The 15,748-nt window shown below is 35.6% G+C and overlaps 1 protein-coding gene across 3 annotated transcripts in view; it reads left to right on the top strand.

Annotated features, from left to right (window-relative positions):
* Window positions 1-15,748, top strand: part of ZW18 (Putative serine esterase family protein) — a 121,905-nt gene that overhangs the window by 44,528 nt on the left and 61,629 nt on the right. For all 3 annotated transcript variants that reach the window (XM_089797693.1, XM_089797694.1, XM_089797695.1), the window contains 4 exons: window positions 10,308-10,462; window positions 10,886-10,950; window positions 11,166-11,360; window positions 11,509-11,557. In XM_089797693.1, coding sequence (XP_089653819.1) covers window positions 10,308-10,462; window positions 10,886-10,950; window positions 11,166-11,360; window positions 11,509-11,557 — 464 coding nt within the window. The remainder of the gene's footprint in view (window positions 1-10,307; window positions 10,463-10,885; window positions 10,951-11,165; window positions 11,361-11,508; window positions 11,558-15,748) is intronic.

The raw sequence follows: 15,748 nt of genomic DNA on the forward strand, positions 1-15,748 counted from the left end.
TTCATAGGTTTTCATCATTGTGCTTTATTAAAAAGAAAGATATAAGTGCACCTAGATATTAACCATCTAGATACCACTACTATCTCTGATTAACAAGCAGAAAACAAATAAGTAATGTTTCAATATCATTCTGGGTTGTCTCATTTCATGGGTGTGTGTGACTGCCAGATGCGTGACAGTTCTTATCACATTCAGCCGACATCATCCTTGCCCCAGAATTCTATTAAAAAACTCCACAAACATCAAACAAAGAAAATAAGATGATGAACCATTATAGCCTCTCTCACCACTCAGTGGTATCCTTGAGGAGCATAGGAACATAATTATGAAAGATTAATCAATAATGGATTGACATAAAGGATTTTGTCAACAACTTTACTAATCATTAATTGGATTGTTTTGGTGTTGATTGATTAATGTGTCTCACGAGTCCATTCTTGATTTGTGAAACCCATTGTTTGGTTTGGTTTGATGTTTGATCGTTACATTTTTTCACTTGTCATGATGCATAAAGATTTTATTGCCAAAAAAATGATGCATTTTGATTTTTTTGGAATTTTTTTAGGATCATATATGATGTTTTTGATCTATTTTTTCATGACAGTTTTTTGAATGTTTTTGAAGATTTTTAAATGACATTTTTTGAAAGGTTTTGAAGATTTTCTCAGGACATTTTTCGAATGGTTTTGAACCTTTTTTCAGGATAGTTTTTGAATATTTTTGAATTATTTTTCTTCAGGACATTTTTCGAATGATTTTGAAGATTTTCAAGACTTTAAGACTGCCCCCATTGTCTAGGAAGGCAAGGGATTGATGGATTGACTGGTAGATGGATGAAGGAAAAAGGTTCCTTAGTATTCCTTGGAGATGTTTGGATGTTAAGGACTATCCATAGGATATGATAACATGTTTTTGACAAAATTAGGGATTAAATATGACAAGATATGGTAATGATATGGTGCATTTACTTTCAGGGTGTTTATAGGGTTGAACATGTCAAGAGGATATTGAAAACATGTATTCATTTTTATCAAAGAAAATAAGACGATGAACCATTATAGCGTCTCTCACCACTCAGTGGTATCCTTGAGGAGCATAGGAACATAATTATGAAAGATTAATCAATAATGGACTAACATAAAGGATTTTGTCAACAACTTTACTGATCATTAATTGTATTGTTTTGATGTTGATTGATTAATGTGTCTCATGAGTCCATTCTTGATTTGTGAAGCCCATTGTTTGGTTTGGTTTGATGTTTGATTGTCACATTTTTTTGCTTGTTATGATGCATAAATATTTTATTGCCAAAAAAATGACGTGTTTTGATTTTTTAGGAATTTTTTATGGATCATATATGATGTTTTTGATCAATTTTTTCATGGCAGTTTTTTGAATGTTTTTGAAGATTTTTAAATGACATTTTTTGAAAGGTTTTGAAGATTTTTTTCAGGACATTTTTTGAATGGTTTTGAACTTTTTTTAGGATAGTTTTTGAATATTTTTGAATTATTTTTCTTCAGGACATTTTTCGAATGATTTTGAAGATTTTCAAGACTTTAAGACTGCCCCCAATGTCTAGCAAGGCAAGGGATTGATGGATGGACTGGTAGATGGATGAAGGAAAAAGGTTCCTTAGTATTCCTTGGAGATGTTTGGATGTTAAGGACTATCCACAGGATATGATAACATTTTTTTGACAAACTTAGTGATTAGATATGACAAGATATGGTAATGATATGGTACACTTACTTTCATGGGTTTTATAGGGTTGGACATGTCAAGAGGATATTGAAAACATGTATTCATTTTCATGTCCTTTTTTCAATCAAGATTAAGAAAGGGATTTGGATACGATAATGATAGGCGAAGCAAGATGAAGAATGGACAAGATAAGGGATATGGATTGAAGATTGTGATAAGATAAGTAATATGGACCAAAGGGATATCAATGGGATAATGTATATGGATCTAAGGGATGTGGATAGGATAATGGATATGGACCAAAAGGATGTGGACAACATGAAGCAGATAGGACATGTGATGTTTCTAGGGATAGTTAAAGCCTTGTCAAGATCAAAGTTGGAAAACAAATGGGATATGAATGTGGATACGGTAAGGGATATGAGGTACATAGGACAATAGAGGAAATGAAAGGGATGCGATATGATAGGAAAGCATGGATGAAATTTTCCCCCAAGTATGGAATTCAAGAAGTTCATAACTTAGCAGGATTCCTATTTGTCAGGTTTTCATCATGGTACTTATCCAAAGCGCCTGTTTGCCAGGTTTTCACTATTGGATGAAATTTTTCTCTTGATTTTGTTCTTTTTTTTTTGAAAATTTTTCACGTTGGGTTCACCAATATGTATAGGCTTAAATCTGCTCGCTCAAGAAATGAGGGTTAGTAACACTGAATGATCTAGTAATAAATTCAAACTACTAAATATGAGCCTATGAGCAACAAAATAAGGAGCATATTACTAGAAAGAAGACACACAAATGAATGCATTCAAGCCAACAAATACTCCAAGCTTTTGTTGCTTCTCTTTGATCGTATGAAGTGTGTATTTAGCTGTGATTTTGGCAGCATTTAGACTCCGAGCCGAGAAATATGATTAAAATATATGATTTCAAATGATAGAAGGATGATAGAAAATTGACAAAGGTTTGATGTGAAAGTCAGTGATTGAATTAAGAGATAGGAGGGTTGTTTATATAGATTTTCTGGAAATCCATAAACGATTGAAATCGATTTGGGAAAATCATGATCGATGGACAAGGATGAAAGAGACTGGAGGAATAATTGGAAAGTTTTCAATTTTAAACCGAAAAAGACAGAGGATAAAATCTAAGATATTTGTAGTTTTTGGAGAGACAAAGTTTCCAAAAATTGAAAATGGAAACATTAAAATCATTTTTTATTTTGGATTTTCAGATTAACTGATTTTGTAGTTTATGAAGATTTTCTAATTTTTAAATTTTATATTTCCTCATAAAATTGGTTTTTCAGATTTTAGAAGATTTAATTGAATTAAAAATTCAATTAAATTTGAACAATGAAATTAGTTGAAATTGAATGAAATTAAATAGAAATTAACCAGAAATTGAGATTGATGTGAAATGAAGGTAAACTTAAATTAAATTATAAAATTTAATTTAATTGAGAGGAATAAATTAATTAATTTAAATGATCAATAATTATTATTTAAATTATGGGAAATTGAATTTAATTAACTGATAATGATCAATTAATTAAATAAACTTAATTATTTAATTAAAATTAGGGAATGATTAAATGATGCAAAGATTTGATAATAGAGGAATAAAGGTGATTAATTAACAATTTAAGAACCCTTAATTAATAGAAGAATAATTAGTGTGTTAAATGTAATCTCGTAAGTCTGTCCATTTTTGGGTGTCTACACATTCATATTATCAAATGATAAAGAATAACCCTCCCTAATTCCAGAGGAGAATGAAAGCAAGCATCAAGTAACACTAGGGAAGATTATACTTGTAGTGAAGTTTGGAAGCATAGCTCAAACTCTGTAGAGTACTTGGAAAAGTGAATGAGATTAATGTAGGTTTGATGACAACACCCCCCATTAGGGTCAAGGGGCAGTGCCTACTTGAATGGGTTTGGCGGTGGAAAATGAAGACTTTTAAAATCACACAGACCTTTGTGGCACACAAAATCTTGCTTTCACAATAAGAGGAATGTTTTGTTTTGCATTCATAGAAATGACCATTTTGAATTTAAGAAGCATTTGAATCCAAGTTTTAGGGTTGGAGGGGAGGTTATGCTTTTTGGTCAAACTTAGAAGTTACAAAAATGCTGAAATTTGCATCACTTAGGCACTATTTTCCGACAATTTTTCTGCAGGCACACTCGAAGCGTGGGACCGTGGTAGTCCGCATGGTTTGGGGGCAGAAAAATAAGACCTCCAAAACCACACAAAACTTCATGGCACATCATTTTGCATTAACAATAAAAGGAATATTTTGTTTTACATTCACCAAAATGACTTTGTTTCACCTTTAAAATGCATTCAAATCCAAGTTTTAGGGTTTCAGGGGACTTTGCTTTTTGATCAAATCTAGAAGTAAAAAACTGTGTCGAAAATCACATTACTTTAGTTCTATTCCCAACAAATTGGCTGCTTGTCGTAGATAGACCTATAGTGAAGTGTGGGACCCTGAGCGGTCTCCATGGTGGATCAGGTCCAGACGAGACTTGAAATAGGGGCTTTTTGCCTAGCACCCGGTAACAAATATTTGCTTTAGAATTGGTCATACTTTTTGAGTTGCATAATGTAAGAACTGCAGTGTACAGGTGAGGTTGGCTGGTCTATGTTAAATGAAACAAGTTGTTGAAATGAAAAAATATATAACACAAAAAAAGAGCCATATGCTCATGCTTTTCTAACATCACAATTAAAAACTATGTTCAGTGCAAAATGGACAGCATGAAAATAAAAATGACCAGTGCCTTGGAATATATCATCAATTTTGGAGGACAGAAGTGGATAATGGAGCGGCTTTACCTATTGAGCAGAATGTAATGAAGGCAGTTGGCACCCTATTTATTTCTAAGTATTCTAAAGCCCTAATGTTGAGAAGATACATGAAAATCTTGCTAATTGTTTTTGCAGTTTTAAGCATATCGAATTCATGGTGGCACAAGTAGTCCCTTGTTCAGTATTTCATGTCTTTTGTTATCATAAATCAAAGTTTCAGTGTGGAAAGATAGGGGTCAAATAACATTAATTGTGATGACTGAAAGTGAGCCAAATAAAGATGAAAATAATGCAAACTTAGCAAGTGATTGAAGTTCAATCAAAGATGAATGTGGTAGGGCTCACCAAGTCAAAATTGAATACAAGTAACTGTCTTGGAGGAGGTAAATGGTCAAAGGGACTTTTAATATTTTATTGGGAAGGGAATGACTTGTGTAAAAAGCCAAATCAATAGGATCCAATGCATTATAAGAATGCCTGAGGTTCTCATTTAGGACAAGACATACATGAATATGAAGCTGTTTGTGACACAAACATTAGCAGAGGCCATAGTGAAAGCTGCTATAGTGATGCTGAGGCTGTAGAAAACTGGTTTCTGCATGTGGAAGTCTGTAATTCAAATATTTTTTGGCTGAAACTGATTCTTCTAATAACGAGCTCCTAGATTTAGCATACCCAAAAGTTGAAGTAATATTGATCTTCCATGTCATTGTTGCCCACAACAAAATTCAGCCATTTTATTTGCCATAACCATCCTCTAAACTGGCTTGATCTGTTAAATAAGAACTCTGTAGTCTTGTCATTTATGTACGTGAATATTTTGAGAATGATTTATATTTAGTTTTATTTGTTTATTTTTCAACATTATTTGTAGCTTCTTGCCTGCGGACAGTTGTGAACCATAGTGTGGTTTCATCTAGGTTATATTCCATGACATTTCTGGGATGGGAACAGTGGGGAAATGTTTTGGGATGACAGAAAATATCATTGCAAGTTTCAAGGATAGCAATGCTGGAAGTCTTTTCTTGGGAATGGCAGGAAATTCAAGTTTAGATATTTAAATAATGCATCAATTTTGAGATTCGGTGTAGCAATATAGTTTTATTTTTCTCATCAACCCATATAATGGGTAAAAGCTCAGTATCTACAAACATCCCCAGTAGGTGTAGGAAAGATAATAACATTTACTCCAATTGGACATACTATGGCTATGCCTTATCTAGGAATATCGATATCCAAATCGATAAGTCACTGCTATATCAAATTGCAACTTATCCAATATGGTCCAAACCGATTCCTTCCTCTTCTTTTCTCTCTTCATAGCTTCTGCAGTCCTGCCCTTGAAACTGTTAGCAAATAAGTGTCGGTTGCAAATTGAGTGGCCTTTATTTAAAGGTCCAGGGTTTGATATGGGGGCTGTTGTGGACTCTGCATTCGCCCTTTTCGTTTTATCTTGTTTTCAGCAGTTATTTTTAATAAAACACGCTTTTTAGTAAAATTTTTGTGTGGAGGTCTGTTGATCCCTGTGATGGTTGAGGGATGTCTCAGACATTACTTGGATTTATCTAATTATTTCTTGCTGTTTCAGGGGTGCTTCTTCCATGTTTCAAAATTTCAGGGACTAACAGGGGATATCTCTTGCTGTTCCTGGTTGTCCCTGACCGGTGGAAATGGAAAGGGGATGTTGGCAGGCAGCAAGGGTCTGTAGTGTGTCCTTGTGTAATCCTTCATTTAATTAACCATGTCTCAGAGTTGTTTCTCCAGGGAATGAAGGTTCCTCTAGTGTGTTACAAGAGATAATATATAGTTTTAATCATACACGTGACTAAATTGTAGCTGTTGGTATCCTGTAGTTTCTGTGACATTAGTTTCCCCCCAAGTTAGCAACTTCAGGATGCAAATAAAGCTTATGTTGCTGTCATGTCCCTCTGACAGTTGATAGAAAATTGTCTTTTTGAATGAGATTTCACGATTTTCTGCAAGTATAGAACCTATCATTCCCCGCGTTTGAGTGTGTGACAGAAAATACAAGGATTAAATGGATTGCCACCTATTTGCCATGCCATGAAGACACAGAAAATGGAAGACATGGTATTGCTTACTAAAATCATATTGCAGAAGATGATGCAGAAGGCAAGGCAATCCAGATGATTAAGCCAATGACAGCTTTTCATAATCTACAGCAACACTATGCCAGAACCCAACAAGGTTCCTCGGAAATGAATGAGTGAGAAAGGAAAGAAGTTTCAGAGCATAATGATGCAACATCTGGAACATTGGCAACAATGACTAGAATTGAATTAAGTTGTCAAAGACAAAGGGTGAGCAGATGTGTCTGTATAAGAGATTACTTCGAAAGCAAGAAGAGAGCTATGTCACAGAAATTTGATGAAGATGAGAAAGCATTAAGAGAAGAAATTGCTAAAGCATCAGCAAAGGAAATGGATGAGATGAGTAAGGATATAGACAAGCTGCATGAGGAAATGGACAATCTGAGTAAGGAAATAAAATAACTAAAGGAAGTGTGTTATGCCCTCACATCATCAGTATGTAAGGAATAAAGGCAGTGATCGATTCATAAAGGCAAACAACAATCAAAGCATAAACAGTGATTAACAATAATCAAACCGCATTCTAAATACTAATTAATCAGTGATCAAGATGAAATAGTCAACAATGAAGAAGTGCGAACAGAAATGAAGTAAATAATTAAATAGAAAGTAACACATCCCCTTTCAAAGGACGCAACTTCCCAAGGAATCATAAGATATAGGTAGAGGAGGGCTGCAATGAGAAGGGCATGCAAGAACAGAGAATACAATCAAAATTCATTATTAAACAGCAGGTACACTGGCACAGAAATCTGAAGTATATTCTTCAGCATCAAGAGACAGAAGGTCACCAGCATACAACAACATCATTTACTATCATTAAGAACAGAAAGTAATTGCAGGAACATCGAGATCGGGGATACAGACCCCTGTATTTCAGAACTGTGATTCCAGCATCTAGTTAATCTTGTAATTACTCTTGTGGTATTATCATTGCCTATGCATTATTTGTCAGTTAATTATCTTTACATATATATGATTATATATGATTTTATATAGAATGCGTGTATCAGTAGTTTGTTTGTAAACTTTCATCATTATAGAAGGAAGGAGCTGTGAGCGAAAGAGGAATCATGTGTATTGCCATCTTGGTAGGGACTTCGGTTGGATGTCCATGTTGCTTGCCACCGGGACCAAGAGGGCCAAAGGTCTGCTCTTGGGCTTAGATAGGACAATCAAGGACCTCCATTACAATCTCCTCTCCTACTATGTAATGATGGCTACTAATCTTAGGAGATGAAGCATGGATAGAGAAAGTAGGTACAAGCACCCCAATTGGTAGGGATCTTGGGTGGATGTTCATGTTACCTGCCACCGGGGCCGAGAGGGCTAAAGTGCCACTCTTGGGCTTAGTGTGGGATGGCTTCGGGTGAGCTTATCATGCTTCTTATAGAATGTGTTGAAATAATGATATAGATATTATGTGAATAACATGTCTTATAGACTAATATGTAATACTATAGATATATATATTTATGTAATACACGTGCATCTTTATGATTATAGGATTCAAATCCAGGATTACAGCTTGAAGAGATATTTTACTTGGTAAGATGTAACACTAACCTTAATTCGTCACATCTGTGATTCTAGGGCTGATTTGAGAGCAAATTGGGAAGGGAGTATGTGTGTGTGTGTATATAATATGTGTTGAAGTAATGCTATAGATATACATATATATGTAATACATGTGCATGTTTTATGATTATAGGGTTCAAATCCAGGATCACAGCTTGAAGAGATACTTTACTGGGTAAGATGTAATACTAACCTTAACTTGTCACATCTGTGATTCTAGGGCTGATTTGAGGGCAAATTGGTATGGGGACATCACAGCTGCATAGCCTTTTTAGTTTAAATACTCAAATGACATCCATAGAAGGTTAGGGCTTTATATAATTTGAATTCAGATAGAGAAGCTTTGCAAGTCAATGCAGGGGCAGAGTCAAACAGATCTAGAAGGTTCAAAGGTGATCTGGACTTCCTGGGATGCACGGGCAGATGAGAATCAATCATATGGATAGGTTTTGCTTTAAATTGCTCAGACTTTGTAATCCTAGAAGAACAGAGTTGTAGGTCTGTGTGGGGCAGAATTAGGGAGAGATGTAGAAGGTTCAAGGGTGATTTGGAATCCTGTGTTTCATATGCTGATGCAAATCAATCATACCTGACAGCCAAAGCGTCTTGCATAGAGCAACATTATGTGGCAGATTGTTACTCATACAACCTCCCTCACACAAGTCAAATCAACACACTCAAACAGATCCCAAGAAGCACAATTTCCTGCATACCTCGGGATTTCTGTTTGATCCAGTTGCTAGTAAAGTTTAAACTGTGTAAATACACTGCTTGGGGATCATTTAATACATATGGGTTGGCAGGTTTGGAGTTGTAGCATGTAGGTGTAGCAGCATAGAGTACTAGAGCAGGTTGTAGAAGCAAGATGCATTATATAGAAAGCATAGGAGAGCATTTGAGAATTTGGAGGTCTCAATTGAGGACTGTTGGCTTTACTCTTGCATGTAGATAGAGGCATAAGAAGCCACATTTCCACTCATTTGGAGTTTTTCCACATTGGGTTTTTCCTAGGTAATATCTCGTGTTGATTTTGTTATCTTATATGTTTCAATCACTACTTCGATTTATGTTATGCAACTATTACAATTTCATCTCCTAAACATTACAACACTAAGGAAAATTACCATTTTCTATGCAATGTACTTAAAACAGGAAAATTACCATTTTCTATGCAATGTACTTAAAACTTTATAAGAAAGCAAGCATTATTCACCGAGTCTGATTTATGTAATTTTTAAGGTTCATGTTAGGGAGTTCTTGGATTAATGATACATTCCTTTCCTCATAATTTCTTTCACAATGCATGCCTAGGACTTACACTGGTTTTTGTTGGTGTCAAAATATATACAAAAGCGGAGGGGAAAACACTGTCCATAAAAGTGCTTAGAGGTGTCACGTTCTGGAGATCTCCGCACTTGGGCTTGAACACTGACTGCCTCTATCAATAGGAATGCTCTGCCTATCGACTCTTTCAATCATGCCTGGACTTCTATTATCTTCCCCAGACTTCCCGTGTTTAGACTTTTTAAGTTTTCTTGGTTGAGAGTGATTGACATACTCTGGGACACCTTAATAGAAACATGTTTAATAGAAACATGTTAAATAGCTTAAGGGTAAGGAAAACATGGAATGGTACCACATGGGCGTTACTGCTCAATTGTGGTTGCTTTATTGTGACGTAGGAATTTAAATTTGAGTCACCTTCTTTACAACTTCGTTTGAATTAGCATACATAGTTTTACAAAAAATCCAGAATTCTTTAAGCGGCCGGTGTGATGAGTGCACTGCAAGAAGAAATAATTAATTTGGAAAAAAAAAATAATAGATTGGGAAAGTCCTCAAATTTGGATTGGCCAGTTATTGCTGAAAACCCTTTTTCCATTTAGTTTTTCTTTTTTTCCCATGATTGTAGCTTATATGTTTTTACAAGAACATAATTTTGGTTAACTGTTTTGGGTCTTTTGTGTAGCACCGGATGCAGTGTTGGAGGATACTGCAACCCTTTTTCCATTTAGTTTTTCTTTTTTTCCCATGATTGTATCTTATATGTTTTTACAAGAACATAATTTTGGTTAACTGTTTTGGGTCTTTTGTGTAGCACCGGATTCAGTGTTGGAGGATACTGCAGCAGTGTGGAAAATAAATGATGCTGATCACAGCTTTTTCACTCGTCCTTTTCGGATTAAGTATGCACGGCAGGATGTTATGTTGTCAGTTATGGTGTCTTTCAATTTATCTGTCAGGATGACTGAGGTACTGACTTGAATAAAGTAGTATAAACTTTTGATTTATGTTATACAGCTATCTTTCTTTGTAATCAGAATCCTATGGTCTTGTTGCTTTTGATGCCTGTTGAACTGGAATACCTTTTTTTTCAAAGTGTCTACCCTTAGGACGTTTGTTTGATGCTTAATTAAATTGTGCAACTCTTTTATTATTATAGTTTCACTAGTAGAGTTGTATTCTGGTTGCGAGTTCAGGGAGGAATGTTACCCATTCTATTCTGCTTCTATGTGCATTAGGAGCTGTCAGTAATCTTTGCTTGTCTTATAGCAAATGTTGAGCGTTTTCTATTAGCTTGTTAAAAATTGGTATCATGGCACCAATAAGAGCTCTGCAATTGTTTTTGACCTCTGCTATCTTGCTAAAGTTTGAGTTTTTGTATGCTGTTTCCAGAGATTTTTGTCCTCTCCTGTCTTGCTAAAGTTTGAGCTTTTGTATGCTCCTACAAACAATGACATGTAAGTATTGAATTCAATTTAAATGTGAATTTTTCATTCACAGTTGGGACTATTCTTTTATTTTTTGTGGATTCATATAGTTAAAAGCTTACATAGAAACATTAACTATCAACTTTTAAGATTCTATTGCTGTTGATGGTCATTTTTGATCATAAGAGCGGCTTAATAAGATGAAAAATGCTGCTATTCTCAACTATGCATGTTGCCCTTTTCAGGAACGAAGTGCAATATAATATGGACAACTTTCCTGCTTCAGTACATGAGATTCGTGTCCCTCCAAAGGCTCTTTTGGGGTTGCATTCTTATTGCCCTCTTCATTTTGACACACTTCATACGGTATTGGTTGATATGAGTGTACATGTTGTCCTGTTGAAAGCTACCTCCTCTGTTCCTTTACAAATGTCTCTTAGGTTTGTGAACAGATATACAAATCCTCCAAATGATATTTCACCTGCATTTTTTAATTGCATAAAGAACAGTTATTGTTTAATTTATACCGTTTAATAGTGTGCTAAATATTCTTTTCCCAGTGTAACACTTAGAACTGTGATATTACAGTGAAGGTCAGACAAACTCACACAGTGAGTTTCAAGCAGGGACTGCTCAGGTGATTCCTTAAGCTGACATCTTGCCATCTTGCTGAAATGGTGTTTTCTATGTTATCGTTTATTAAGCAGTGAAAATTGAGATTACTTCTACTGTTTTCTTGAGGTTTGTCTTGTATAGCAATCCTTATTCCTTATCTTTATACTCAACTGCTGTGAAGTCGATTCAATGGTTTAGTCTGCTGCTAAATGAGTTGATTATCTTGTATGCACCCCTTTGGAAAAAAAAATGTTGCTGCTAAATGTGTCCTTATTAATATTGTTTGTTGCAGGGTTGCACATTTCAGTTCAAGTGAACATAGAAAATACTGATATTGATTATTCTTCAGTTTCCCCACACTCCATTCAACTATTTTATGATCACATCGAATGCACTTTAAAAAAAGATCTTTAATAGCTACCAAATACACCTGAATGGAGGTCAGGAAAGGATTTAAGAAGTCATTCCTGCTTTAATAATTTCCATTTATAAATATCCATCAAGTCAAAATAAGCACAGAAAACCTTGAAAAGTTGACATATAGATGCAAATATGGTACATTTTTATAGAAAAAAAGTGTTTTCTCTATAGTATAACAATGGCCAAAAGGGAACCCCAAATTTTAATACATTTTAAAATGTACATCACATAGCAACTACAATCTCTAGTACAATGAATACATTTCTCAATATAATTGAAATATAATATGAATACAAATCAAAACCTTTAAATATGTCAATAATCCATCTTAAACATGGTCATCCAATCCATTTGGTAAAATTGGGTAGAACGATAAGCAGATATATAATTGAAGTTAGAATACAATATATACAAAGATAAGTCAGTCAAATAGATTGACCGACCAAGCTAGGAATATCTGACAACCACCAAACTGAGTTTAGCAAACTCCATTTATTAAATATAATGTTATTACTATTCTCAATGTTTATTCAATGATGCGATAGTTCATTAGATACTTATTCTAATTTTAATCCAATAATCCCCTCATTTTACAACAATTTTTCAAAAGTACAAATAAAAAAGTGTTTTGAACTTCTTTTCTGCATGGGATCTGGTAAAGATGTCACCACATATCCTTGAGCTGAATAATTTTGGAGCTGATTCATTTGCTTTCGGACATTCTCATGGAGTAGTGACACTAAACCTCAATGTGTTGAGTGCATTTATGAAGAGATGGATTGCAAATGGAATTCAACATCGCTTAATGTCATGTCCCCTTCTCCGCACTAGGTTTTGGTGCCCGGTTAATCTATCTCCACATCCAGATAGATTGACGGCATTAGCTATTAGGATGCCTACTAGTCACATCAAAGATTTTATATTATGTACTTCATTTATTTAATTAAAGTGTGCGTGGGTAAAGTTACTTTATGTTATAAAGTCATTTATTTTATAAAGTGACTTAAGTGACTATAGGACGAAATTATGTTTTATCCCACATTCCTTGTTTCATTGTTGTTTCCCTCACTTTGAGGTTATAAAAGGAGCTTGCATTGGGATTTACGCACAAGAATTTATGAATACAATACATTGGCACACTTTGGTTGCTTTAATGTGACTAGTTGGAACTCTGAGGACGAAACCCCTCAAGTTCGGTTCTTTCCGAGGAAGTTGGACGTCACCCCAAACTCCTCTTTAGAAGTTAACTCCAGTTCATGGCAGAAAATTGGCAAGTATTCAGTGCAGGAAACTTGACAGTAAGTACATTTGGTTTATATGAAATGTTTATATGGGATATGGTGGAAATGACAGTGATTAGTGGGTAGCCGAATGAGTAGCAGATATTAGTTTAATACCAGGGATAAGTATAGTTCTTACTCACTGAACATATATATTCTCCGGGCTCTTGGAGTCTGAGGATGGTAACCACATTTGAGAGCTATTCTTCCTTGCTGATAGTCTTCCCCACCTGCATTCACAAGGTTTCTTATGGAAAGACATGACCAATCGTGTTTCCTCTACACGAGTATTACAGACTGACGACGGTTTGAGGGGAGTATTCGAATTGTGACTAGTGAACTAATAGAAGACATGAGCATCATGGCAGACAATGGTATGGAAGGGAACTGGTGAGTTCACGGGATTTGTAGTGGGTTGCAGTAGGGATTATTATCACCTCAATGGGTTGAGCTTGTGCATTCTCCATCGAACGTGAGCTAGGAGAGGGTACAAAGATAGTCGGCTTGTTGGACGGGTATCATGAAGTGTGTTCTGCTGAGTATTTGGAGCATCCATCAACTCCAGCAGTGACATTCTCCCTTGTTGACGGTCTGTCCATTGCACACTCTTTTCTTTATTTTTATTGAATATTACTGTCACGAGAGTACGGTCTTTCTATTTGTTGCGTAAAGTTTAAACCCATGATATACGTCATAAAGCATGGACCTGGTTATTTGAGTTTTAAATCCAATATAGTTCCGTGTGATTGTGTTTTCCTATTATAAATCCATTGCTATTTTATTAGTAAATAAATCGAATGAAGAGTATAAGATGTATAATGCTAAGGAATGGTGATTTCGTGCCAACTGTTTGACAATATACCTTGTAGTCTGGTTTGGATTTATTATTCAGAATAGCAGAGTTTACATACAGTGGTAATAGATCTTATTCAAGTTGTTTGAGAATTATTTGACAAAAATCCATCTCAGCTATATAGTTAGCATTTTGAATATAAATTTAAATTTAGAATATTACAGAGGTATCAGAGCCACAAGACTTGCCATCTTGTGGGAAATAATGAAATTTTTGTAGACTAATTTTTACTCAAAAAAAATGACAGCCAGGATTGAGTAGAAGACAACATAAATTCAGTCACCTACAGCCGGAACAAGTAGATTCTTCAGATCATATCCATATTGAAGACAGTTTTATTGTGGATAGGAAATAACTTTTGGAACAGGTGAACAAGCTTATATTACTCAACAGGTTGGACATTGGACACAGGTTGAACCATAAAACAACATTCAAATGGCACATGATGAAACTGAACAGGATAGGGAAGTTCGGGAAACGTTGCAGGCTATCAAAGATGGATAGAACAACATTGCTAATGCTCTTCAGCAATTAGCGGATACTATGCAGCAGTTGGTCCCAGTCCATGGAAGAGCTCCAAGCCATCATAGTGAAGGCGGTAGTATAGCTAGATCTCCCCAAGCAGCTAGAGCTCCCACACATAACACTGACAGGGCCTTAATGCCAGTTTTTAATGTAGAAGAAGCTGTACCACCAACAGCTCCAAATTTATTACCGGACAATATTATGGCAACGTTTGATGAGTGAGATTTGTTTCCGGATCCAATTAAACAAAATTTGACCTTTGTTCAGTATTTAAATCAGAAAAGAGAGACTGATAGGGAGCAGTAGGATCGGAGACCAAGAGCACCTAACAAGGACCTAAAACATGCTAGGAACAAACTAACGTTCCCCACCTTTGATGGCAATGGTCAGACTTCCGCTAGAGCTTGGATTCACAAGTTGGATACCTATTTGACACTTAAGCCCATGGCTGAAGCGGAAGCCATTAGATTTGCAACTATGCACCTTGAGGGAGTTGTGTACAATTGGTGGCATCATGGATTAGTCCCCCAAGATCATGGCCTCATAAGTTCATACGAGATTTTCAGCTCCAAGCTGATCACTCGCTTTGACAGGAAAGATATTGAAGTCAATTACAGGGATTTGGCTCAGTTACGTCAGAGTGGGTCTTTAGATAAGTTCATTGATGAGTTTCAGCGTATATCAATCATGGTGCCAGATATGTCAGAGCAACGCAAGGTGATGTTATTCACAGAGGGGTTTCAGGACAGATTTAGGGGTTCGGTTAAGGTACTTAAACTGAACACCCTGGATGACGCGATTCAGATCACCCATGATTTGGATTCACCTTCATCGATATTACAGCCTCCAAAAGAACCTTACAAAGGATCTACATCGAGTCAAGGAAACAAAAACCAGCAAAAACCAAATCGCCCCAGATTGGATTTTAAAACTTGTAATGAACTCAGGAAGAAGAAATTGTGCTTCACTTGTAGGGAACCTTGGACCCCTGATCACAGATGCCTTGGTAAAGGCAAGATTCACTATGTTGAGGTTCTTTCCGAGGATGAAAGGGAGCAATAAGAAGGTGAAGATGTTGAGGACAGCGAGGAAGAAGAAGTTGAGGAGCAACCCCTTAAAGAAAAAAGAAGAAAGC

The sequence above is a fragment of the Cupressus sempervirens genome, chromosome 8, assembly GCF_028749045.1.
Source record: "Cupressus sempervirens isolate cs-2001-9-10 chromosome 8, ASM2874904v1, whole genome shotgun sequence".
Lineage (NCBI taxonomy): Eukaryota > Viridiplantae > Streptophyta > Pinopsida > Cupressales > Cupressaceae > Cupressus > Cupressus sempervirens.